This window comes from Zootoca vivipara, chromosome 7 (assembly GCF_965207765.1).
Source record: "Zootoca vivipara chromosome 7, rZooViv2.hap1.1, whole genome shotgun sequence".
NCBI lineage: Eukaryota > Metazoa > Chordata > Lepidosauria > Squamata > Lacertidae > Zootoca > Zootoca vivipara.
Window position 1 is genome coordinate 67,048,841 of NC_142590.1, and position 27,261 is coordinate 67,076,101.

General features: G+C 44.5%; 1 protein-coding gene across 2 annotated transcripts in view; it reads right to left on the minus strand.

The window, feature by feature from the left end:
- Positions 1-27,261, minus strand: part of SNTA1 (syntrophin alpha 1) — a 58,454-nt gene that overhangs the window by 5,253 nt on the left and 25,940 nt on the right. For both annotated transcript variants that reach the window (XM_035122668.3, XM_088674514.1), the window contains exons 3-5: positions 5,970-6,165; positions 4,945-5,152; positions 1,848-1,978 (exon numbers count right to left, since the gene is read on the minus strand). In XM_035122668.3, the coding sequence (XP_034978559.3) occupies positions 1,848-1,978; positions 4,945-5,152; positions 5,970-6,165 (535 nt within the window). The remainder of the gene's footprint in view (positions 1-1,847; positions 1,979-4,944; positions 5,153-5,969; positions 6,166-27,261) is intronic.

Consider the following 27,261-nt stretch of genomic DNA (forward strand, 5'->3'; position numbering starts at 1 on the left):
CGCGGCCCTCTATCAAATGTAACACTCTGTGTATTTTGGTTTCTCGTTCTGTCACTAGAACAGTTGTGTGGCATAATGGCCACTAGAGGTCACCCCAATAACATCCGTAACTCAACTGCACCAACTGCCCAGAAACACCATCCATGGAGCAAAGTACATTTTCTGAAACCCATCCCTCTCTCTCCCTCTCCTTCTCACCCTCCCCCCCTTTCACACACACACACACAGGCCTATTTTTAAAAAAGGCAAAATCCTTTCTTTAATATATTTCTATTGACTGATAATTTGTATTTCTAGTCTTTTTTCAGACCCTAAACACAAGGGGGCAGCAGAACCATAGAAATGCTTCAAACAAAACGAACACCCCCACCTGCATCTCCAGTTTCTTAAACTTCATTTTTTTAAAAAACCAACCAAAACCATTCCATTTGTATATTTTTGGTATACAAAGGCATACAAAAGATTCTTCAAATGGAACCACATGGTAGGACAGAACCCAGACCCTTCCTAAATTCTGTTCTTTATCCCCGAGTAAGACCCCTCATATATTCTTCACTTTGACTAACATACACAAACTCAGATTAGAGAGTGCTGCTAAGCAAGAGTAAGGAAACTGTCCGACAAGGAAAGAGGACTTGACAGAGGGAGTCAGACCACACACGGCAAGGGGAGATAAACTAAGAGCCACTAGCTGGCCACCAGGATCACTTCACTCACATCTTTTTAGCTGTATCACTCCTAGGCTGCATTCACACCTCAGTTTCTTCCATTTCCCCAACATTTCCCTAACTGTTAATTTCCGCACTACATTTGAGTTTTTTGTATGACGCAAAATCCGTCAAGAAAACGAATGGAATGTAGCACATGTTTACTGCTCATTTCTGCATTATTTGATTATAGGGGGGGAAATTGAAGCCCCCTTAACTTGGGTAATCGGGGGGGGGGGGTATTTGTTTCTTTTTGTTTTCATTACATAGCTTGTGTTTTCTATATTGTATTTTTATGTTGCGAACCGCCCTGAGATCTACAGATGAAGGGTGGCATACAAATTAATAATAACGGTAATAAATAAGTAAAGTGATAAATTTTGGGGTGGTATATTAGCAGACGGTTCTTTCCTGCTGCTTTCATGAGGGAATCTATGGGGGAACAGAAGCACGCGTGTGTGGAAATGGATGGAATTTAGCACAGTAATATTGGTCAAAAGGCCCCAGTTTCATTAACACAACAGGTATTGCAGCATGGGCGGAACATTAGAAAACAGGACAGAAGCACAAGCATTATCAGCAGGGAAACTAACACAATTTTGCCCTTGTCTGAATGCACCCCTAAAATGTTTGAAGTGCTTCCCTACTGCTTTGGTCTACCATCAGCTCCAGACAGCATGGTCAATGCTCAGGGATGAGGAGAACACCAGGTTGGGGAAGCGATGGTATGCAACAACTTGGGAAGGAAAGGACAACCCCCTAAATGGAGAACTTTTCAAAACGTTGGAATTAGTACAGCCTTTATATGACTGCTTGCTCCTGAATCCATCCATAGGAAATGGGAAGGGACCACTTTTTTAACCATCGTAACTGAGCGAAGAGAAGATTGTTTACTCCTGCATACAAGCTCTCTCTTAGCTGGGGAGCTCTATTTGTAGCGACACAGTCCAAGCAGTGACAGTGAGAGGATTAGAGACTACACAAGAGAAAGAGGGTATCGAGTTAAAGAGGATGACATCCCTGGAGCCAGGACTTTGTAACCCAGCTACTCAGAAAGAAGCTTTTACAAACTCCAGCCAATCGAGTTCGGAACAAGAAAGCAGAGCAGCATGTGTGTTCCAAAACAGCGGCTTGCATTACCTGGTGGCGATGAGAGGGAAACTATGCGTTGGCTTATTCAGGGCGTCTCTGCTCTGTGGAAGGCTGCTATAGAAGAGAAGTTCCTTCTCAGTGAGGAGGGCCAGGATATTCTTCGTCCCATCACCGGGAAGCTGAGAACAAAGTAACAGTCACAGAAGCACAGGACAGACGGAAACACTCAAATTGTCACAGCTAACAGGGGAAGAAGAAACACTATAAGCAGGGTAGATAGGTTGTTCTTGGGAATATCTTATGGAGCCAGTGCAGAGAAGGCCCTGTTCTGTACAGTAGCCAGTTTATATCACTTGGTGGACAGATGGAGTCCAGAGCAAAGACAACACCCTAAGAACTTGATTGGGTGTGTGTAGGAACAGTTTTGTCCAAGACATGCTAGGCTTATAAGGCAAGAGTGGGGAACCTCTGGCCCTCTAATGTTTTTGGCCTCAACTCCCCATCAGCCTCAGCCAGCATGGCTAGTGGTCAGGCCTGGTGTAGCATAAAAAACATCTGGAAGGCTACGGGTTCCTCATCCATAATGTAGGGCTTTATAAGAAAGATGGGTGGCCTTATCTGCTTCTGGTCTGTGCCATCTTTGCAGGTTTTGACCCATAACTCTATTCTGTTTCTGTATTAATCTGTGAATTGCTAGCAAAATTGGTATGTAAATGCCTCTTTTGAATCATTTAAACTGCTGAGAACTGCATCACAACATCCAGAGAAGTATGAAATGTTGTGGGTAGCCAAGTTCCAATGTGCACATGAGTCCAAGAGGGGCAGAGGACATTTTCCATCAAAATTCATGACATTTATATTTTGCGAGCATCCCTATAGACACATGGACAACCACATCCTTCAATCGCACCTGGGAGCTATCAAGCAGACTCTGTAACTGACAGAACACAGTTGTCAACAGTCATCCAGTGATGTAACCCTCAAATGTAGATCGTTATATGAATATTGTTAGTATACATTCTAGTCAGATTCAGACATTTCCACAGTGGGATATGAACCACTTCTCCATGATTTCTTCCTTTCCCAGGTAACATGTGTATGCTGAAACCATACACGCAGGGCAAGCCCTGTAGTTCCTTCCTTGGAGGTGGAGCAAGAAATGACTGCATGACGAAGAGCCATAGAGTTGACCCAACTCAGGTGGCTTCAACGTACAGACCTTATTGGAAGAAGTCATGGGGAAGCAGCACCTGTGATGCTGTGATATGTGGCAGACTCTAACACCTGGGGAGGAGGAGAAAATTGAATTTCAAAAGAAAAGCGCTGGGAAAATGTGCCAGATAACGAGGACATCGGGCGAAATCACATAACCTCTGCACAAACACATTAAAACTAAAGCTCAATAAACCACCAATGTAGAACGTCTCTGCAAACCCTGTACAAACAAATCAGGATGGATGCTCAAGAAACAGGTCATCTGGAAGCAAGCTCAGATCACAATGCTGGGGCAGAGAGGCAAGAGCTGCTCTCCCTTTTGAGAAACGTAAAAGCCGGCTGTTATCCAAACCAAGGCCTTCCTGGACCAATGTGCGTGTTTATAAAAATGGGTAAGATCGAAGGAGACAGGAGTTTCCGCCTAAATATAAATCAGCTGTGACTTACAAAGGCCAGATGCTCAGCTGGAGCTCTAGAGAAGAGCAGCATTAAGGATCCAGCGGTGGGTGCCGTGGATTACTGTTCAGGGTTTTGATGAAGATGAGATCCTACTCTGCTGCGAACCGAGTGGGCTCGACTTGGGCGCCTCATGCAGATGCCAAGTTGGCCATAGGAAGCTTTTGTTACCTAACCATCTACTTGCCATGCAACAGCCACAGTCACAAATGGATGCCATGTGACCAGGCTGTTAAGTGACTGTCTGAATCCATTCAGCCACTCGTCCAGTTTGATGAGATGAGAACCCTTAAGGCACTACTTGGTGCACTGAAAAGTGACAGAAATACTAATCATATCAGGAAAATTATTAGGAAAAGCCACCTACTGATCACTCATCTCCTCTTACACATGTGGAGCAAACAAACAACTGTAAAGTAATCCGCATGGTCTGGAGCATAGCTGCCAAGTTATCCCTTTTTTACAGGGATTTCCCCTTATGCTGAATAGGCTTCCTCGCGAGAAAAGTGAAAACTTGGCAGCTATGGTCTGGAGAAGGACGGGTGTTTTTGTTTAGCACTGGGAACTACTTCAAAAATAAAAGCATGAGAGAGGGCCACTACTGATTGGTACAGGACAGGTGTCAATCAGCAGTCCATGGATATGCATGCCATCCTTAAAACAGATTATGGTTCGGGGAACGTAATCCTCAGACACAAATAAGAGAGGCTTTTTTTGAGGTGGGGAGGGAACTCTTGACGTATGGGTTTAGGAAGGACAACAAGATAAAGTTATAATGAATCTCAGCTTCTTTTCATTCATTTCCTTTATTTATTTTTCCCATTTTAAGAACAGTTCTTGTTCACTGTGAATTTTCAGTATAATACGGACTCTTTCCAGGGAGATGGGAAGCTAGGTGCCTTATATTGAGTCAGAAGCCAAACCTAGAGGCATTGCAGGAGATAATGGGTGCTCAGCCACCTATAGGGGTCTAGTTCTCCTTGATCAGGCAAGTTGCCTGAAGAGGGCTCAAACATTCATGTGGCCAAATACAATGAATTCTGCAGGACCCCAAATCAGCCCTGATAACTAATCCTATGCTCACTTAACTGTGTGTAAATTCCACTGAATTCAGTGGGGCTTACTTCTGAGCAGAGATGTATAGGATTGCCCTGTAGGTCATTAAAATTACTTTTCCATAGATGTTTTATTAGGCATCCATTTACACAAGTGGAATAAAATAAGAAAGAGAGCCGCTTTGGACAAGTTGGCCTACTTCAAACTCAAACTAGGGATAGTGTGCAGACTAAGAACATGCACACACCGGCATAATTTGAGATAAGATTTGTTGGCCCAAGGACTGCCTAGGGATTGTGTTGCCTTCCTCAAGTTGTGTTTGGTAGCTACAGACAGACAGACAGACAGACAGACACACACACACACACACACATCTCCCCAGGAACAGTGCAGTTCATACCAAGAAGATCACCATTACCTGTTCGGTCAGCCAACCAACGTGCTTGATATCTCTACCTCCTGCAACACTGACTCCAGACTGTGAGGTCCTCAGTTCCTCTTTGACTCTTGGCAGCAGGGCACTGATGTTGCTGTGAATGGCGTTGAACCACGCCTGGGCAGACACTTCATCTTTTGCTCGAAGGAACAGGGGGATCCGTCCATCTGCTGAGCACACTTCCAGGTATCTGCATGAAGAATCTCCCTTAACTTGAGAATGAAACCCTTCTGGCAGCCCAGACATAAACTGTTACATGTAGTTTTGCCTAATATACATTTTTGCAAACATTGCCCCCTATTTCAATGCATTGCAAAATTCAGAGAAGTACGAATTCTGAAGGATGAATGCTTTTTGGTGCAGATATTGTTTTGAGAGGTGCAAATTTAGTGGGTTTACAAACCTTTCAATGTGGACTGGAGCAAAGTTCCGCCCTATCCCTAGTTCCAAAGCCTTCATGGGGATTGTTCTTGTCTACATGGGTGTGCAGTTTCAGTTATATCTGTGATCAGGACTGGGTGCCCTGCCCTGTCTCTTGGTAAGTGGGGTAGAGTTGACCTGGATCTGCCATGCTATGGCTTCCAAGTCTTTGCTCTACTAATGCCCTTGCTTTGGAGACAGTGGTTCTTACATGTGGTCCTACTGAAAGGTCTTTAGGTCTCACCTTTAGCCCAAGACATTTGCATTTGCAGGGTGAACTCACAATATTATATGGATGTAATCCCACTCATTTGACACAGTTAATAGGATTGATCCAGCTCATTTTGAGCAATCAAAGCACTTTAAAATAGATCTCAGTAATGCGCAGGGGTACAAATTTAAACATACAAAGGGGGAAAAGGATGTGGATACAAGCTTTCAGAAAGGCGTTCTGTACATTTTATTCCACTTTCCTGCAACCACACAGATCAGTCAAGATTACATGCCAAAGTGCAACTCTGATGTACAAATGCCTCTACAGGTGGCATAACACCACTGAGAAAAAGTCAAGGGAATTGCGGCATTACCTGTTTTCTGGATCGCTGGGGAGACATTTCCGTGATATGTAGCACATTTTTAAGGGGATGTTCTTGCCTTCCTTGAGGTCTCGTAGGGAGAGGGCAGGTGAAGCTTGCTTTTGAAAGGCTGGCGAAGAGTCCCAGCTTACAGTTGCACCAGATGAGGAATTCTTAAAATAGGGAGAGATCTCCTTCATGTATTTTACTGGAAAAGAGAAAAACCCAACACATAGAATGTTCAGGTGTGCAATTCCAGGTACTTCTGTAACAGGTTACTTCCAATCCTGCCACTCTCCAATGATCTATAGTCCGGGCATCAACTAAAGCAGATTTCACAGGTACTTCCCAGGTCACCCTGTGCAATTTACCATCAGCAAGGTTTCTTAAGTGAAAGATTCTTCATGACCTTTTCTTTTGGGAGCTGGGAATCTGAATGTTTTCCTTATCAAGAGTCATTCTTGAACAAGAACAGAATTTGCTCTCCTTTTAAACCACCCTATAATTATAGGGCTTGCCAATCAGAAGGTTGGCGGTTTGAATCCCTGCAACGGGGTGAGCTCCCGTTGCTCAGTCCCAGCTCCTGCCAACCTAGCAGTTCGAAAGCATGTCAAAGTGCAAGTAGATAAATAGGTACTGCTCTGGCAGGAAGGTAAACGGCATTTCCGTGCGCTGTTCTGGTTCGCCAGAAGCGGCTTAGTCATGCTGGCCACATGACCTGGAAGCTGTACACCGGCTCCCTTGGCCAATAGAGTGAGATGAGCGCCGCAACCCCTAATGGTCAGGGGTACCTTTACCTATATAATTATAGGCTGTGCAAGGTGAGAATGTCTTTAATGCAGGCAGGAACACAAAGAACTCTGCGCCTTTTCTATTTGTGACTTGTGGTGTACCGTTGTATTGCTAGATTATCTGCAAAGATTCTTAGCACAGAAGAGAAATCAAAATTAAAAGTAATTTCTCACCAATTTCAGGGTGGGTTAAACAACAGCTTCGTTTCTTGTCAAGATGAAGAAACAAGACAGCAATTAGAAAAAAAAATCCATGCAGATAAGCTGAACATGGAGATTTTTTATTTTAAAAAATCCATCCCTAGCGAAAACCATTTGCTTACAATTTCTAAACACTTTTAAATGGCAGTCCCACGTCTAACACAATGCAGGGCAGAGTTTGAAGTGGCAGCTTGAGCACACATGGCAAGCAAAGATGTCATTGTTCCAAGATGTAACTCAGAAAAGCTTGCAAGTGAACCTGTACCTACACAGCGAAGGTTTAACAGCTCTGCGGTGGCATGGTAAATTTAGACTGAGTTTCTAGCTACAGACATGGTGAGTCAATCACGTAGTGGTTTTATCACATGCCAAACAAACAAACAAGCCAAAAATTCTGCACAGATCCACTCAGCCCATGTTCTCAAAATGCCAAAGTAATTATGCAAATACGCCAGATTGCAACTAAACCCAAGTCCCTTTCACTTCATGCCAAAATCAATACTTCTAGAACCTGATTGTGTTCCATGTTGCTGCCTTAAAGTCTACTGGAAATGTTTGTCATTAAATATATCTATATAATTCACCCCAGTGTTCCCTGTTCTAGTTGGTAGTATACCCATAAGAACACACAGCTTTCCTATTCAGCGCACCAAATGCACAAGTAACTGAATTTTTCAAGATCTTACCTGCCTCAGATAAGCAGCATACTTGTGCACCCGTATGTATTTCACAAAATTTATATACCACTTCACCATTAAAAAAAAGAACAAGACACCTCAAAGCAGTTCACAAAAATAATAAAATTAGGAAATTTTCAGGGGAAACAGTTAAAAACAGGTGAAACTTGGAAAATTAGAATATCGTCAAAAAAGGGCATTCATTTCAGTAATGCAACTTATTGTTTTTTTATTTTTCTTTTAATTTTTACGAATGCATTCTTTTGGAAATTCCACAGGAATAAAACAAATAGTTACAATAATACAAAAATAAACATCGCTATTACATTTCATTAATTACATTCCATTTACAATTGACCCGCCTAACGACAAATAATTACAATTGCAACAAATAAAGGCTTGACATATCTTGCTTTGCATGCCATGCATCTATCTCATATATTGGTTTCACTTTTGAGGTTGCGTTACTGAAATAAATGCACTTTTCGACTGTATTCTAATTTTCCGAGTTTCACCTGTATTTAAAACATTCAAACATCATCAAAATAAATGCCAAGCTAAAAACACACACTAAAACACAGGTCAACAGACTACGTGTCTGGATAAGCTTGCCTAAGCAAAAATGTTTTTTAGCAGGGACCAAAAACAGTACAGTGAAGGCACCCGCCGAATGCCAATAGGCAGTGAGTTCCAAAGTGTGGGTGTTGCCACACCAAAACATCCATTAATCACAAATGCAGAACAAGTATTATGTGGCACTTTGTAATGGTGCCAGTTCCTGCAGATCGAAGCGGTTAAGTGGGCACATATGGAGTAAGGTGATCTCGCAAGTAAACTGGTCCCAAGCCGTAAGGGGCTTTATAAACCAATATTAACACCCTGAACTTGGCCCAGCAGCAAATCGACAACCAGCGCTGATCTTTGAGCAGAGGTGTTATATACTGACAGGTTTTCACTCCTGTCAGCAATCGTCCCGCAGCTTCCAGGGTCAAGAGCAAGGGAAGCCCCACATACAGCGCATTGCAGTAACTGCACATGTCCTCTATGTATTGTGATATGCCAGGCAATTCCTATCTGTTCAGTGCACAGTTTGTGTGCTCTGGCTGTGTGCAGTGGCTGACTAGCCTGCTCTTCCTGGTTATAAGACAGGAAAAACCCCGGAGGAACGGACGTAAGATCCAATTTCAATGGCAACTATTTAAAACAGAGTAAGTGCTGCAGCGGATCCTTAAGTTTGGAGCTCAAAGCCGAGTCCGCAATTCTCCGCCTATCACTTTGCAATCAGTGCAACTACTATTTAAAGCGTTGAGGGGCACCGCAAAGAAACAAGGGTAGTTGGGGCAGATATCTGACAGTGCGCTAAATAGATTACTTTTTACACTTGTTCCCAATACGTCGGATAAATGTTCCCGCCTGTGCAAGCTGTTCTCCGACCGCCAGCCAACACGCAGTTCAAAGGCACCGGGATGCCAGCCAAGATTGCTCCAAGTGCGGTCTAGTGGGAGCCTCTGTCACTGCAGTGGATCAGCTCATATAAAGGAGAGAGAAATAGCTCGTGTACGCAGAGCAACGCACTTCTGTTCATATTAACTGGAAGTGGGGCAACGCGCAGCAGAAACTGGGCATTGCAGGGGAAACTGCAAGTGTAGGATCTGTGGGGGAAAGGATGTGACACAGTGGGGCTGGAAGAGTGGCAGATCATGTGAGATTTGCTCTGGCAGAATTCACGACGTGGCTTAACCCAGCCTATAATCCCTTCTCTGCATCAGGCAGTGGAGACTGCTCCATTAGGGCACTGACCGTCCGTCCGTCCCCCCAACCTCAGCCCACCCTCAACTTGTCCCCACTTGCCTGCCTTTTGCAACCAGTCCGGGGAGTGGCCCTGCCTGTCCCCTTCTCCTTCCTCCATCTCAGTGCTGTGCTTGAAGAACTCAGGAGGATGGGGGACAAATGTAGAACTCGTTGGTTCCCCCGTCATTGGCTATGGCTCAGCCTATAATAGACTCTGGCCCCACCTACTGTCGGCTCCCTGCCTTCCACCCCACCATATCCAAGGGGCACCAGCCACCAGGGCACTAACAATGTCCCACCTTACAAGTGCTGGAGAGGCAGTCATGCTTGTTGAATCTGTTGCAACAGAGTCAAGAGTCTTGAACAGGCTTCCTCAAACTGCGGCCCTCCAGATGTTTTGGCCTACAACTCCCATGATCCCTAGCTAACAGGACCAGTGGTCAGGGATTATGGGGATTGTAGTCCAAAACATCTGGAGGGCCGAAGTCTGGGGATGCCTGGTCTTGAAGCATCTTAAAGGCTAACAAATTTTATTCTGGTGTAAACCAGAATTCCTGAAAGTCGGCCTTCCAGATGTTTTGGAACTACAATTCCGATAATCCCTGACCACTGGTCCTGCTAGCTAGGGATCATGGGAGTTGTAGGCCAAAACATCTGGAGGGCCAAGTTTGAGGAAGCCTGGTGTAAACTAATGAAGTGGACAGTAGCCTGTGGAATAAATAATAAAACTTGTTAGCCTGTGAATATTATTATTATTATTATTATTATTATTAGGATATCAAGATAATGGGTTGCATTCAACTAAATTCTACTTAGAGCAGACCCTTTAAAATTAATGAGCTCGAGTTAGTCATGTCCATTTACTGCAATGGGTGTACCCTGAGTAGGGCTAGCATTAAAAACCACCCATTATATGAAAAACTGTTTGAAAGCATTCAGATGGTGTCATATAAATGATAGGATCATAGTGATTAAACAGAACTATGGCTTGCCTCTGCAGCCCTGGATTTTTAAATGAGCCCAACCAGCAGTCATAATCCCAATCAGTACCTTAGATAAATGAAAGATACTTCATCCAAATCCATCAAGGAACATGGAGATGTGAAATCTGTTGTTTGCACACTGATCCTTTTAATCACTTTTGAGTCTTAAGGTGGTGGCCATTACATTAATGGTTCAAGAGACCTCTGTTCCTTTTAATACTGCATGCATAATACTGCACAGATGGCAGCTATTGTGCTGGCCACCCAAAGCGAGATGTGTTCAATTTTGCATGTTCCTGTGTTTTATATTTCCCAAACCTGTGCATTCAGCACTTAATGGAGTCTTTTTTGCCATTGGCTTTTCTTTTCTTTTAAAAAAAAATGAACCAAAACTGGGAAGTGCATTAAAAAAAACCCACCCTCCAAACCTCTTAGTCCTATGCCCAAATGTGCAATTTTAAGAATGGACTCAATTGTATATATTGGTTACTAAAGCAGCAACCAAGATTCAGTCAGCCTGCCTGGAATTTTGTAGTGGCACAAATTACAATTCTGGAGCATCTCTCTGGAGTAAAGGGCTGCTTTAACCGAAGAACATTGTCCCTTTTTGAAGTGGTGCAGCCTTGGCCCATGACTCAAGCTTTCCTCAGATTAACCCCAAATGTTTCCATTTGTGTCGCTCTTTCATTAGAGTTGCGCAACTTCTGTGTTGACTGTGCCAGCCCCATTCAATGTGCTTATGGTTTAGGCTGCTGACTGTGCAACAGCCAACGCTGTGGTCTGCCACAAAGAGAGGGGGACTGCACATTTCTCCCCTGCAAATACTAGTTTGGCTTTATTCAGCATGCATGCTGAAGATATTTATTAGGGGGAGTGCTGTGGAGGCAGGGCATTTGTTTTCCATGCAGAAGGCCCCAGGTCCAATCCCTGGCTTCTCCAGGTAGAGCTAGGAGAGACCTCCGCCTGCAATCCTAGAAAACCCAGTGTTAACAGTATTGTGTCTAGATCAGGCCCTCCAGATGTTTTGGACTACAGTTCCCATCTTCCCCGACCACTGGTCCTGTTAGCTAGGGATCGTGGGAGTTGTAGGCCAAAACATCTGGAGGGCCGCAGTTTGGGGGTGCCTGGTCTAGATGGACCATTGTTTGAATCATTGTAAGACAGCTTCCTCTGTTATCTACTCCTGCCTCAGTTATGTTCACACGAACAACTGTGCTGAAGCCTGAAGACCTGGTGTGCCTTCTGCTTCTACCAAAACAGCCAACGAAGCAAAGAGGGCTACAAAATGGCGGTGTCTGTTCTTCAAAAACTGAGTCTGGAACCCAATGCATCTTGGGCCATTTGTGATTCCTTATATACAATCCCTACTGGGTGATGTGCTTAATATGGAATTGCTTCTACAGTTCGCCATCAAGTACTGCTCTTCCAAAAGAGTTATATTCAGGGATTTTTCTCAGCCTGAACTTGCCTGAACTCAGTTCTGGCACCTCTCAGGTGGGCACCATTGCCATTCTAAGAGAATGTGGTGATTTCCGGCACCTCTTTCTCTAGAAAAATAGTAGTGGTTATATTAATCACTGGACTTTCTCCTTGAGAAAAGTAAAACTAAGGATGGTCAAGATGTGCCAATTAGGTCAGAAATATCTGAGGATACATTCGTCTGCAGCCCCTTGCCAACCAGCACTGTGGTCCAAATCTGTCTTCTCTTTACCAGGAAAGCGTCTGGGCTGGGCATGTGGCAGAAGGAACAGCTGATCTAGGGAAAGAAGGGATGGGCATCTGGTGGCCTTCTAGATGGTGTCTGACTATGACTCCCATTAGTCCCAGCCAGCATGGTCAGTGATTATGCAAGTGCATCTGCAGAGCCACAGGTCCCCCACCCCTGAGTTAAGGCAATGCTCTGAAGGGCTGCTTCTTCAGGCAACAGTGGAGAATTTGCTCCCCTTTGACAACTCCTCTGTAAATCGCAAGGTTGAATTTCTTTCGCTTCTAAGTGTACAAACTACTCCTGGGGAAAAGCAGCAGCAACAATCACCCAAAGCCTTGGCCTGTGTTCCTAAAAGCAGTCGCTTTAGTCAAATGCCCTCGTGTTCAGAAGCACCTTGCCAATTGTTCCTCTCCCTCTCTCAAGCTGCGTCAACCATCTATGACACATACTGGAGGATCACGCTCTAGACCGAGGCAGGTATTGTTTACCATCTCTTTTTAAAGCAGCAGCATCTCTCTCTGCGTGTGCATCAATATACCAACTGTTTCTCTTTTAAGTCATTTTAAATAGATATAAATTTTATACCTGAAAACACATCCCTGGCCTTTTTCACCCCACAAGCTCAAGGCAGCTTACAAAACACTGTCTCCTAGTAAAACAATGATCACCAAGTGTGGAAGGAAAGTAGCAGCCCAAGAAAAGGAACAAGGGAGAGGTTTTGTTTATTTAGCCCTGCTGGGCTAAATCTGAACGGTGGATGGGGCTACCCACCTGCCAAACACCTGAGGTCGCTCGAAGCCTCGATTTTTGGAACGTCAAAGCCCAGCGTGGGCTATTTAAAAGCCCCTTTGCAAACAGCCCTTCACAGCTCTTTAAACCTCTGGTTTTCAGAGGTTCAAAAGGCAGATCCGGCTGTTTGTAAGCCCTTTTTCAAACAGGTCTGCACTGCTCTCTGATCCTCTGAAAAAAGAGAGTGGGACAGTTTGCAAAAGGGCTTTCAAACAGTTGCACGCTATACTACAACTGTGTGTTCCTGTTCTCACTAGGGGAACTGGTGCCCACAGCTAAACTGAGCAGGATTCAACTTCTGCTCATTAGATGATGAGCAGGGTTAAATCCTGCTGCTTTGGCTGCATCTGCCAGTTCCCCTGCTGGGAAGAGGCATGCATAGTCATAGCAGAACTAACCACCCTCCACCCCCCAAAATCTGCTGCCTCTTCTCTCCAGGTAGCCACAAAGATCAGGCCCAGAGGAAGAGGGAAAGTGAACAGGGCAAGGGTGATACAGGTGTGAATAATAGTGGGGAGGGAGTCTTGCCAAAAGTCTCGAAGTGGCTGGAGGCTGCACAGTTCTGAAAGCCAGAGCACACAGGTATACAGCTGGCAAGAAGCAAACCCATGCCAGCTAATAAGCAACACATTCATTCCATTGGGGAGGAAGACTTGTGCCAGGGTTCACACTAGTGTGCATTGGGATGTTCACCAGTGGGGTTGTCTTAATGTGCTGCAAGCTCATTTGCTCTGCAGTGAAACTCTGCTGAGTACCTGCCCCGCTCCTGCCCGCATTCCTTTGCTACCGGTGTATTTCATCTTTTGTCAGCCTTAAACCTGAGCAGCAATTACTGGTCACCTCCAGAGGCAACACTTAAATTGAAATGTCTTTCATCCCAATTTGACCCCGACTGGCCCTACTTTCACCTCTGCCTCCCCCGAGTTTGATGGATGTTATTGCTGTCCACCTTTACCCTCTATCTTAGGAAACTCCTTGGGAATGTCACGCTGTATTGTTTTGTGGTTTCTTTTAAGGCATAAGCCACGAAACCCACTGCCTAAGAGGGAAAGCAGCCAGGCACCTTTTTTCAGGCCCCTTCCACTTTCACAAAGAGCTTGACCCTGCGAGTGGGAAGACTCGGTCTCTGTGCCCAGGAAACCCGTGGGTCCTGTTAAAGCACAAAGAGAAACTATCAGAAGTTTTAGTAAGGGATTGTTTATTCTTACATTATATCTCGCCCATTCCTCCCTAAGGAGCCCAGAGGCAGCAAACACACAAATGATAAAACAGTTTTTAAAACTCTAAGAGCAGTTCCAATACAGAGGCAGCTTTTTTGTTTGGTGAAAATGAATTAGGAGGCTTAATTGCTCTTGCTTTAAGTTTGTGTTTAGACCAGGCATGTCCAGAGTCCCTTTTGGGGGCCTAATCTGGCCCACCGGTCAATTAAATCTGGCTCCCGTGGCAGTATATGTCCTGGGGTAAAATACTAAAAAAGCTCAGCAACTTTGGTCGGCCCTCATGCATGTTCACTTCATCAAACCTGGCCTTCTTTGAAAAAAGTTTGGGCACCCCTGTAGAGCCAGAGAGCCACATTCCCTTAGTGGGGATCTTCTTGCAGGTGGACCAAAGCCACACACCCCACTCCTCCCACACCCATTCAAACTCTCCACCCATCCAGTTCTTTCACTTTCTTTCTCTCTCCCTTTCATTTCTCCTCCCCATACTTCCCCAGGCCTCTCTTAAGTACTAGCACTTTAAAGTGCTCCCATTGGCACCAATGGAGGCATGTAAGAAGCCTAATTGTGGGGAAATGGAAAAGGGTAGGATTAACTCTTCTCTCCCCATCCTTGATCCTCCCCAAATAGCCCCTGAGCATGCCAATAAAATCTCCTGGTGCTCCCGTGCAGCAGCCAGCTTTTATATGGTTTTCATTGGCACCAATGGAGGCCTTGCTAAAGCCTACAGTACTTGCTTTTTGATGGTGGCACAGGAGAGGTATCTGAGAAGCAAGGCTGCATCTGGCTCATGGGCTGGAAGTTATACAAACCTGCTTTAGGTAGTTTCTCCTCTTCTCTAACCCCCCCCCCTCATTGCATGCAATGGTCTATGGCTCCAAGCAGTAAAATATCTACTTTATTATATAGTAGAAAGCAACCCTAAGTATAACATCAACTTAGGAGTGTTTTGATGTGGACCTTAAAAGTGGGCCACAAAAGGTCGATTCTCTTAACTCACGCTGTTATTTTAGTTTTCCTGGGAGCAGGTGGTTTTGGTTTTTATTTTACCCCAAGGCACCATTTCTCGCTGGGACTGCAGGAGTCTCTTCTGAGTGCATACCGTCACGCAAGCCACCTTTGGGAATGACAAGCACAGGCTGACCTCACACACTTAACCAGAGAACTGAACCTTCTATAAAAGGGTAAGGGCACCGTTTGCAAAAAAGAAAAAAGACTGCTGCTGTGGGATTGAGTTTCACAACTGAAGCCTCAAATCCCAGAGCCTGGGTGGGACAGGAGCTGGAGGGGGGGGGAGCGACAGCGGGGGGGGGATCCTCATGTTCTTTGCCTCTTGCTATAAATAGCACCTCCACTCTTTCAGACATTTGATATTTCTTCTGATTTCTTCCCAAGTCATTAATCCAGGCAGACAGCACTTGCCAGTGCTTAGAAACTAATTGGATTTTTTTAAAAAAGAAATAAATAATAATAACAGAATGGAATCAGAAGCATGTGTGAAAATTTTCAGATTTTTTTCCTTCTTCCTCCAAATGGATTGCTCAACTGCTACAGAGTGACCTCAGGTTCCATTCTGCTTGTAAATCAAAGACAGCTACAGAAATATATCAGCATAAAACAGGCACATGGGGTGACAAGAGCAAGCTCTCTCTAGACAAAAGCTTATTCAGGCAGAAACAGGAGATGCAGGTTGCACTGTAGTGACTTTGTCACATGCCCATCAGTCCCAGCAAAACTGTACCGGTAAGGTTTTGCGAATACAAAATGGCACAATGGCTTATCCCAGCTCTGGGCTGCATGTGCTAATATGGTATGCAAAGGATCTACAGAGGAACCCTTGGATATATAGGGGGATTCTATCATTCTTTCTAACGTAAGATTTCTTGCTGGATTAGACCAAGATCCATCTACTCTGCGATACGGTTTCCATCAGCAGCCAGCCAGATGCAACTGGAAGCTCACCGGTAAGGAATGAAGATGACAACCATCTCCTATGTGGTGATATACATCCAAATATGGAGGCTTCATTTGGTTGCCATGACCAGTAACCATTTTCTTCTGGGAAGCTTGAAAGGTATCCCCAAATTTGCCCCAGGTATTGCTTGGCTATTAGGTCCATTCTTGGGATTCCGTTTACAGGCTTTCTCGTCCACCCAGCCACCATAGACTAGGACAACCCATGTTCAACATCTTGAAATTGTGATGTAAGCCAAAATCACTGAAACACACAGCGTTGCCAAAAGCTGTGATAGACCAAACTGAATAGCGCTATGGATGGGAATTTCAGCCTCTGTCTGTCACTATTTTATCAGTAAGCTCAAGGCATCTCTTAAGCAGTTTCTTGCAATGCAGGCTAGAAATTACACAAATGACAGCTCCTTAACAGGTCCCTTCCCTATCTGGTCTATGAAAACCCCAAAGCCTGGCATCCACTGGTGCTATTAAATCATGGGACTTCCTGAAAACATCAGTGATTTAGAGTAGACTATAAAAAGCACTGCACTTTAATAATCAGTCCCTCCTGAAATGAAGCATCATTGCTAATATTATTGATTTACTTCCTAACACCCATAGAAAAACTGTGTCATGGGGGCACATTCCTTCTTCATATTTTATCATGGACCACCACAGCATTATGGGCAACTGAAACCATTCTGGTAAAGCTGGGTTTAGGATGTTCTCAAGGACTACTTTTATTCATCCTTCTCATCTGCTGCCAGAAGTGAGATGATTAGAAAAGGGAGCACCTCAGTGCTAAACAAGGAATGAAATGGAACGTCATCACTCAATTCCCTTAATGTACAAAAGTGATTGTTTGCTGAAGGTATGTCCGGAACTCCAGGTGTTAGTGGCCTGGGGGCTGGAACGAAAGATCCATCACTGCCAAGCTTAATGAAGGCTTCTTATGTTGGGCTCTCATTTGACTCTTGAAGATTGATAGTGTTGGGGAGAGAAAGTTATGAAAGGGAGACGTTTTTATTGAAATTGCTTGGCTTCCCCCATTGTACCACTAAAAGAGCAAAACTGGCTAACAGTCTCCTTCTGGGCCCAGTTCAAGGTTGGCCTTCAAAGCCCAAAAGACATTGGGATCTGGGAATCTGAAAGACAGCCTCCTCACAATAACCTGCCAGCTTCCAAGTCATGTGCACAGATGTGGCAGGTCCACTTTGACCTCTTCCTCAGGTGGCAGATTGAGTGGATGAAACCAATAGTGGGTCCAATAGTCAAGAAGGTGGTTTCTGCATGTACCTTAGAGGGAAACGAGTAGCACGCAGGGCTCATCAACTTGGGAAAGTAGCCCATCTAAGAGATGGAAAAGTCTGATCCAGATGCGTCTTTCCCATAGGACTTAGTGGCTCGTTGCGCCAGGACACTGGGCTCTCAGGGGCGCCCCAGCGAGTGGGGGAGCTGGGCAGCTTCCCTGCATGCCGCCAGATGGTTGGCGGGGTGCAAAGAGCCACTAAGCCCTATGGCTCCTCCGCTGACTCCTCTCCTCCCTCGGCCGCAGGAATCCCCTTAGCTGCCGCTCACCAAGCACCTGTCATCTGAGGGAATGACGGGAATGGCGGTGGCGGGAACAGCTCCTGAGGGGCCTCCTCTATGTCCCCGGTACCCGCCACCCCACCATCACCACTCCCCAGGGCACCATCATCACTCCCCACCGCCTCCTGTTCCTCGGGACGCTGGGCAGCAGCAAGAGCACCGGCAGCAGGCTGTCTTTGTCAGGCAGCCAAGGAGGAGGGGCGCCCCGGAGCCTCGCAAGCAAGCATGGGGTTCTGGCGGTCTGGCCAGCCGCGCCGTGGCCACCACATCAGCCGCGTCTTCTGTGGGCGGCGGCTCCTGGGGCTACAAGGTGGTCCGCAAGTTGGGCCCCAAGTTCTAAATTCTGGGAAAGGGAAGGGGCGTCAGAGGAATCATTGCGCCACGGCGCCAGATGTGCTTAAGATGGCCCTGGTCTGACCACAAACCTCCACAGCCTTACAAAGCATCTTTGGGAGAAGAAAAGGCTAAGGAACAAACCCTACACAAAGTCTGAAGGTGCTCCCAGAGGGGGGTTGCTGTGGAATTGGTGCTGTTTGGGCATGAAAGTTTTCTGCATTGTCCACATGATGTCGTCATAATAAAATGCTAGTCTTTCTTTAAATAATTTTTTTTTAAAAAATCCACAATTTCTCTTCCCAAATAAAATCTACTAAGTAAAAAAAAATCCATTCTACATCTGGTCTCTGCAGGTGTAGAAGCTCATTAGCACATGTTTGTTAAGTTGATATTTTGCCATGTGTTCTGTGATGTTTCAGCTGGGGACACCTTCCGCCTCACCACTTCTTCTGTTTGTTCCTCACCTGAGCACAACCTTGCTATTTTGTTTCCAGCGACCTAAATGATAGGACTACCACACACCACAAGGCATGTTGGAATACAACTTACTTATGTATAAATTAAAACAATTATCTCAACAAACTCATAATAAAAGCAGTAGCAGCAAATACTTTATAAATTCATGCTGTCCAAGTTCCTGTCATCCTAAAGTCTGCTGGGAAAGGTGTCTTCCCAATGAGAAAAAATGGGCCAGAATTAGTTCCGTTAAGCTTTCAGCACATGAAATGGATAATTTTGGAGACTGTAATTGCAGGACTTTTTAAAGTTAATACAGAGGTCTTTTGCAAAATGTCTTTATCAGAATTTTGGTATAGCTGAATATCAGTTCTGAAGACGACTTCAGAATGAATTTTTCTTTTGTTAGGAAAAGCACAAACTAGAAATGAATGTTGACCCACCTTAACCCCCAGCCCCTTCAAGCCTCCATTTTGCTCCCAGTGAAACATGAAGACTAGAAGCTGGCATGGTTTGCTCTTTGCACTTCCTGTGGGTTCTATTTTATTTTATTTTAAGATGCAGGCACACAGTTGCAGAAATACCTGCATGCATGTCCAGTAGCAGAGACTGGGAGCAGGGCTGGAAAACACACCACAGAAAATCTTGTGGAGAAACTGAGATTTAAAAAATAGTGTCTGTGTGGATGCCACATGCCAATTGCACAAGGGGGGGGAATTGATCTGGACCACCCATTTGTGAACATAAAGTCCCCAAGTCTAGTAGACTATTATTTCCAAAATATCAAAGTGTTGTCTTTGGGAATACTGAAATAAACTCACCGCTGACACTTCTTCTGTAGAGTGAGAGACAGTGACATCACACAGAGACTGAATTTTACTTGAGCCCACAAAATGAGACTGAATTGGCTAACATTCCTTAAATTGTTTTGATGACTGTGATGAAGGAGGGGAAGTTTTAAAAACCAACAATCCATTGTGCTTCTGCAGTAAGACAAGCTGAACTGTGCAACAGGAAGCAAGAATTTAAACGAGATAATGCAAACACAGTACGTTATATGGCCTTAGCTGCCCCTCTGCCTGGCTAGAGCATGGTTCTATAACATCCTTATTTCAGACATTGGTGTGCACTTCCAAACACCTTCCTGCTCCAATACATTTCTTTCCAGCAGCTATGCTGTATGAAACATATGAGAGAGAGAATTGGGCATGCCAACTTGAGATGGGGAAGGGGTCGTACAAAGCCATCATCACCGTAAGCCCCATTGGTGGTAATGAGTTACTTAGTTATTAGAATGATACCCCATCTTCCCTCCAAGGAGATCTAGGTGGTATACATAGCTCTCCTCACCTCTTCACTTTGCCTTCACAGCAAGCCTGTTGGGGAAAGTTAGGGCTGAGAGGTGGTGCTTGGTCCAAGGTCACCCAGGGAGCTTCATAGCTGAGCCTCACCTCCTAGGTTCCTTGAGCTATTGTGCAGCATTGGGGCACAAGAATGGACACAGAGCTGAGGAGCTCTTGGGGGCAATGGTGTGGATGAGCCCCAAACACTGAGAATGACTGAAGAGAATCCAAATCCACAGAAAACAGCTTGCTTAAAAATGATCATCCTAGAACAGACAGTGCAGGGTGGTAATCCAGAGGAGGGCAACCAAAATGGTCAAAGGCCTGGAAACAATGTCTTTTGAGGAACGGCTTAGGGAGCTGGGTATGTTTAGCCTGGAGAAGAGAAGGTTAAGGCGTGATATGATAGCCATGTTCAAATATATAAAAGGATGTCATATAGAAGAGGGTGAAAGGTTGTTTTCTACTGCTCCAGAGAAGCAGACATGGAGCAATGGATTCAAGCTACAAGAAAGAAGATTCCACCTAAACATTAGGAAGAACTTCCTGACAGTAAGAGCTGTTCGGCAGTGGAATTTGCCACCAAGGAGTGTGGTGGAGTCTCCTTCTTTGGAGGTCTTTAAGCGGAGGCTTGACAGCTATCAATCAGGAATGCTTTGGTGGTGTTTCCTGCTTGGCAGGGGGTTGGACTGGATGGCCCTTGTGGTCTCTTCCAACTCTATGATTCTATGATTCTATGAATCATGGGCTGCAGTTTATTATTGCTTTATTTTGATTTCATAGTTCCCCCCCCCCCTGCAAACAGATTCCTATTCTGGAGAACAGGGATTCTCGCTTTATGACCTGAAAACCATGCATGCTGTGCAAAAATAAAAACCTGCTGCCTGGATCTTGCACTGGAACACGACATTAGGAAGCAGATTTCAAGCTGAGCTGACTCAGCAGGGCTTCTTTCTCTCCCCTCCAACGTCATTAAGGTGTCTAAAATGTCCCTGCTGCTAAGCTTAGGAGCTGGCGTGTTTTTCGTAGAGATGTGCCATCTGCAAAAAGACCCCCACAGAGCAAAAGCTACAAAGATCTGTTCTGAGCAGTCAGCATGAAAACACCTCAACGGCCCAGCCTCTAATATGTTCCTGTAACCTATATCTGGGCTTTGGAGGGTCCTGCTCTTAAACAGAACAACAAATCACAATTCAGACTTTAGCTGCTTCAAGGGAGAGATGGCTGACCCAGTGACCATCACCCCCAAACCCATTTTTGTATATTCAGGAGGTGAAACCTTTCCTTTATTAACTTGCAGAGCAATGGCAGGGGATAGGGGCCGAATTCATGTGGGGGTGTAGATACAGCAGCTGTGCAGTGGCTTCTCCAGCCCCCTGCCTGCCCCACACACGGAATATATAACCTAAGTTCCCTCTAAACCTCCTGCTGCTCTTAGTTCAACATTTTCCTCCAGGCATCGGCTTATGCAGGGTAAGAGGGCTTTGCACACAGTTGGGATTCTGAAGGGTCTGCAAATCGGCACATGGAATATAACCACAGGCTACAGCAGCCCAGTGGAGCTGCTGCTGGCCAGACATTTCTGATGGAATTAAAAGATTAATGGACAAGAAGATGGTAGTAGGCTGCAGGGTAATTGGATTTCAGCAAAGCATTCGATACAACGTCTCATGAAATCTTAATTGGAAAACTAATTGAGATTGGCTTGGATAAGGGAAACTTGTCATGTGAGCCGAGAAGGCAGCAAACACGGGAGCCTCTAAAGGCTGAGGCATCAAGCTTATCCACCTGAGAAGGGATGTCCAGCCAGGTGTTATGAAGGCGGCATGCACCTGGTTCTGTTATCAGCAAGGACATTATTCGTATCAGAGAGCACAGAAGCATGAACAATGCACATGCATGACATTTTAGATGTATTCAGCTGGACTGTTGGGTGCTGTAGACAGAAAGGGCACCTTGGCCTAGGTTCAATTCCCTGCTTAGTAATGAAACTCACTGTGTGACCTTGGGCAAATAATTCTCTTCAAGCTGAACCTACTGCAAAAGCTCAACCTTGTTGCAAAGACAAAAGAGGGAAGATGAGGAGGATATGTTAAGTAAAACAAGTAATAAAGCATAAAAAAAGGTCATGGTAAGAATTTAGCAGTCAATTTTCTGTTATTCATCCCCATCCCCGGCAGAGTTAAAATGGGGTGGGGGTAAAGACACAGTGCTAACTATGAAAATGCCAAATCATTGGCCCTAGAAAACATCATATATCCACCCCCTAAAAATGAGATACAAAACACAGCCTGGCTCAGTTTGGATCCAGTTTTTAAGCAAATGCTTGAGGATACGCCTGTGCCCCATTGAGACCAGGGGCATCCAATGGAATCGCCATTCCTCATGGATAGGTGAAGCAGCTGGTCAGGGTGTCACACACCCATTAAGGATAGAGAATTCTACAAATGTTGCTGAGCTTGGCCAGTTATATCCGTTTGGATCTCTCCAAGTTATCTGCACCTGAAGACCTCTCCCCCAACACAAAATGAAAAATCCTGCTGAGAAAGCAGTGATACGGGAGCGCTGGGAGCAGATATTTGCAATTTACTTTGTACAAAGGGTAACATGCCCCAGCACAGAATCATATAATTGTAGAGTCGGGAGGGACCCCAAGGGTCATCTAGTCCAACCCCCTGCAATGCAGGAGTCTAAACTACAGCGTCCATGACAGAGGGCCTTTCAACCTCTGCTTAAACCCCCCCCCCTCCAATGAAGGAGAGTCCAGCGTGTTTTAATCAGATATGTAAGCTGCCTTTGGAGAGCTTGCCCTGAAAAGAAGCACAAAAATACTGAAAATAAATAACTAAAGCACCCCCACCAATGTCAGCGTGAGGGACGTATTTTGTTCGTTAACCAGAATTTACCGAAACCCAGAAATTAGAATGATGAATGGGAGGCAATGTGAAATTGGCATATATATAAAGTGTAAGTCATCCGGGCAATGTAAAGGAGTGGCAAACATTGATAAATGTGAGAAGTGAGGGAGGGGGAAGGAATTATTTAGCATTACTATACTGAGCACAGCTAAGAATAACATGATTCAGTTAAGAGAATAAAGATGAGGGCAAATGGCAAGAAACAACATCTTCATGATGGTAAAATTAAGCAACCAATTTCCTAGGGGAGTCGTGAAAGCTGTCACTTTGGGCAACTTAAAAAGAATTGAACAACGGGTTTTCTGGAGGTGCTTACTTGGTCTGCACAGCCAGGAGTAACAGAGACAAAAATGTTTATTTATACAGTATAGTGTTTTAACTATGGAAAATGGGTTGCGATCTATTTTGGAAGACATTTCCTTCCACACTAGTAAAGCTCATGATTCTGAGCACTCGTACTCCCATTTGCAAAGAATCATAGAATCATAGAGTTGGAAGAGACCACAAGGGCCATCCAGTCCAACCCCCTGCCAAGCAGGAAACACCATCAAAGCATTCTTGACATATGCCTGTCAAGCCTCTGCTTAAAGACCTCTAAAGAAGGAGACTCCACCACACTTCCTGGCAGCAAGTTCCACTGTAGAACAGCTCTTACTGTCAGGAAGTTCTTCCTAATGTTTAGGATTGCCTCATCTCTGAAAATACTGTGTGGTGATGATACAAATGCAACTCTTTTAAAAAGGAGTGTTCTAGATGACTTCTGCACAGGAAACCTAGGTCAACTGGGATAGGATAACTGCAAGTATTGTACGCTGGTGGGCAAGGCCGCACTTACTTCTAAGAGGGGTCAATTTCTTTCTCAGTGACCCAGGTGGAATCTACACACATATAAAAAAGTTTTGAAAATGACATTGAATTTTGCATAACTCACTGTTGCCATCAAGTGCTACATTTGCATATTGCACTTTGCAACACATTTAAAACGTTTTATTTGCAGCTGTGTAGCCGAGTCCCTAGTTCAGCTCTAATATTCCCAGTTTGCTAAACATATATATGCCTCCTTTATGAGTAGCACCTTACAGTAATGCAGAGAAATACAATAAAACACTTATAAATAAATACTAGGAAATCAGCAACTAATTAAACAGACAGCCCACCAGGAATGACTAGAATAAGATCTACACCAACAGTAAAGTCAGACTAATAATAGGGGGATAAACCAGCAAAAAAAAAGAAAAGAAAGTGAGTCTTAAAGAATATGTTCAAAATGCCTGGTGTGTTGTGGTTATCCCCCTTGAGTGTTTTTGCCTGGTTGGAATGTGGCTTTGAACTCTGATAAATGTCTCTTGCTTACCTGAATAGAGAATTGTGTGTGGCAATGTATGTAGAAATTAGCCTACTGTACAAAAGTAAAATCCCCATTTGGTGCTCTGTCCACTTTTACCTCTGGCTGTGTTCACCACTGACGGGTGGCCCCCTGAAACATTGACTAGATGTTGACTAGACGGGAATTTGAACCTTGAGGTGAAAAAAGTCCCTCCCTTCTGATGGAATACAACCTCCTTATGCACATTCTCATTCATTCATTCTCTCAGGCCTTCTGATGGGCACAAAAAACTTGTTGTACATGACTGTGGCTGGATGAGAGCCACCAAATTATGAATTGTAGCACTACCATCACAGTTTTACCAGAGATGCCAGTTTTTGTTTCTCCACAACAAAAACAATAGGACATTGAAATCTCTGCTCTGCAGCACAGAGCTTCCTTACAAGGCTTACTTAAGCCTTGCTTGCCTATTATTTTTGTAATGAAATTTCATGCTGATTATTTACATGCATATTAAAACACTCTAGTACCCTCTGTAGCCTCATTGCCGCTGATGAGCATAATTCTGGAAGTGGGTTTATTTTCTGTTAATTAGCATAAGAGAAAATTTAGATAGTCCAGGCTATGAATAGTCAAGAACAATCAGAAATGTCACATCCAGCGTTCACTATTTAGGTCACATCTTGCACAAAGCTCTGTAGACTTCTGATGCACTTCTGATGCATGTTCCCACTTCTACCCCATTAGTAGCGTAATGGTTTTCTCTGACAGAAAAATCATTTACCCCATAGAAGTAAGGGAAAATGATGTGTGCTGGCAGAGACCCTATACTTGGGGTTTTGCCCTAGTGGAAACAGGGATATTTTTTTTTTAAGCAACATGCTTGCAAAGTATTTTTCATCTAAAGCTTTGCGGAAGAAAAGTGACACACACACACACACACACACACACACACACACACACATATAAACACAAAATAAAACTTTAGAATATCTTTAGAAAATCAGAATATCACATTTACTCTTTTACTGCTCGAAGGAGCAACTTGACACCCCAACATTTAAAGTACTTTTCTACACAAACTGCATTTATGGAACAGCTATATATACACTTCGATGTTGATATACCGTGTTTCTCATATTATAAGACATGCCTTATATTTATTTTTTCCTCAAAAAAACACACTATGGCTTATTTTCAAGGGATGTCTTATTTTTTTCCTCCTCCTCCTGCCGCGGCCGGCATTGCTGCTGCGCCTATCACTATGTCTTATTTTCGGGGTATGGCTTATATTCCTTGAATGCTTAAAAATCCTGCTATGGCTTATTTTATGGGTATGTCTTAAAATATGAGAAACAGGGTAGATATACCCAACGAATCACATCTGGAGAACAGCTGGAAACCTCTGGAAGCTGCAGCGTGACTGTCATAGAAAATAAAGGATTGAGGTTTTATGATATTTCCATTGCATTGCAGTATCACTTTCCAGCACATTCCAGAATATGAAACCAGACGGTATTAAGATTCATGAAGCTTGAACCGCAAGTTAATTTTTCAGAAAGGATTTTTCTACGTTTTATGTGAATGTTTATATTCTGCTCTGCATACATAAAACAAAATGAATCATTATCAAGATTTTGCAACAGGTTTTGTTCTGGTTTAACATTATAATTATTATTTCCTACTGAGGTGTAGAAGACGAGGAGCAATATTCTTGCAGATGTCATGTGAAGCTCTATTGCATCTGAAGAAGCTGGCATGTCCTTCAGCCCCAAATAAGCCTTTGGAGTGTTAGAATATCAAACTGTACCTGAGCTTTTCCAGTTCTATGCATGTCTTCACTCTAGCCAAGCAAGTAAGCAAGACCCTCAAGGGGAGGAAATGGCTCTAGAGACATTGCTGAGATGGCCAGTTCACCAGACGAAGGAGCTGTGGCAGGCATAGGGAGAAGGAATTCAACTATCTCCCTGATTTACTCCCTGGTTTTAATTCACCCAGATACGCATGGCTACCAAACCCATTGCATGGGAAGCCAAAGAAGATTTAGAAGTTGTTGTGGCTATCTACTGCAGGACTGGGAAGAGACCTGGATAACTGTCTTAATAGTCCAATTCTAAGCATGCCACTCAGAGGCAGATTTCACTGAGCACAACAGAGATTTCTCCTCTCATAGGAAGTCTGGCACTGCCAACCATTTAATGGCTGGCCTTGCCACTACTGAAAGCCTCTTTTAATAAGGACCCACTTGATAATGCAAAGCCCTGCTGGCTCGCAGTGGGGGAGCAGAATTTTCTTTTTCCTCCACACTCCTCAAATGTTTAATGAGAGTGAACTGCCCCAGCTCCAGCGGTGGAATGGTCTGACTCAGCACAAGACCGCTTAGCATGTTCCTACTTATTGTTAAATATGTGCTTATATACATAATATTAAATGGGACGCGAGTGGCACTGTGGGTTAAACCACAGAGCCTAGGGCTTGCCAATCAGGTCGGTGGTTCGAATCCCCGCAACGCGGTGAGCTCCCATTGCTCGGTCCCTGCTCCTGCCAACCTAGCAATTTGAAAGCACGTCAAAGGGCAAGTAGATAAATAGGTACCGCTACAGCAGGAAGGTAAACAGCGTTTCCATGTGCTGCTCTGGTTTGCCAGAAGCGGCTTTGTCATGCTGGCCACATGACCTGGAAGCTGTACGCCGGCTCCCTCGGCAATAACGCAAGATGAGCGCGCAACCCCAGAGTCGGTCACTGGACCTAATGGTCAGGGGTCCCTTTACCTTTACATAACATTAAATATACTCTCTGAAAAATATGCACTTCTCCTCAATGTATTTTGATGTCTTTTCAGAGGCAAGAACTCCTGAAGCTAGGGGACAACAGGTTCCAACCTGCACTCCAGTCTGAAAGGATGCTAATGAATTCAGAATCTGCAGAGAGCAAAGTTCCCCAGCATCACTCACTTAGATCCCATTCAACCCACTGACCTTGCTTGCCACTGCTGACATTAAGAAAGTGGGAATGTGCACAAGAAAGGAGGGGAAAAGGGGGCAAAGGGACACATTGGCAGGAGAGGACTTAACAGAATCAGGAACGTAACCAGTTCCAGAGCAGCTTCCCCCTCCCTATCCCTTACTGGTCAACTGGGAGGATTTCTGCTTGTGCATTTTCCCTTATATCTCTGCAAGGAGAAGTGCCAGAGACTTTTAAGAAAAACTCCAGAAATTCAGGGA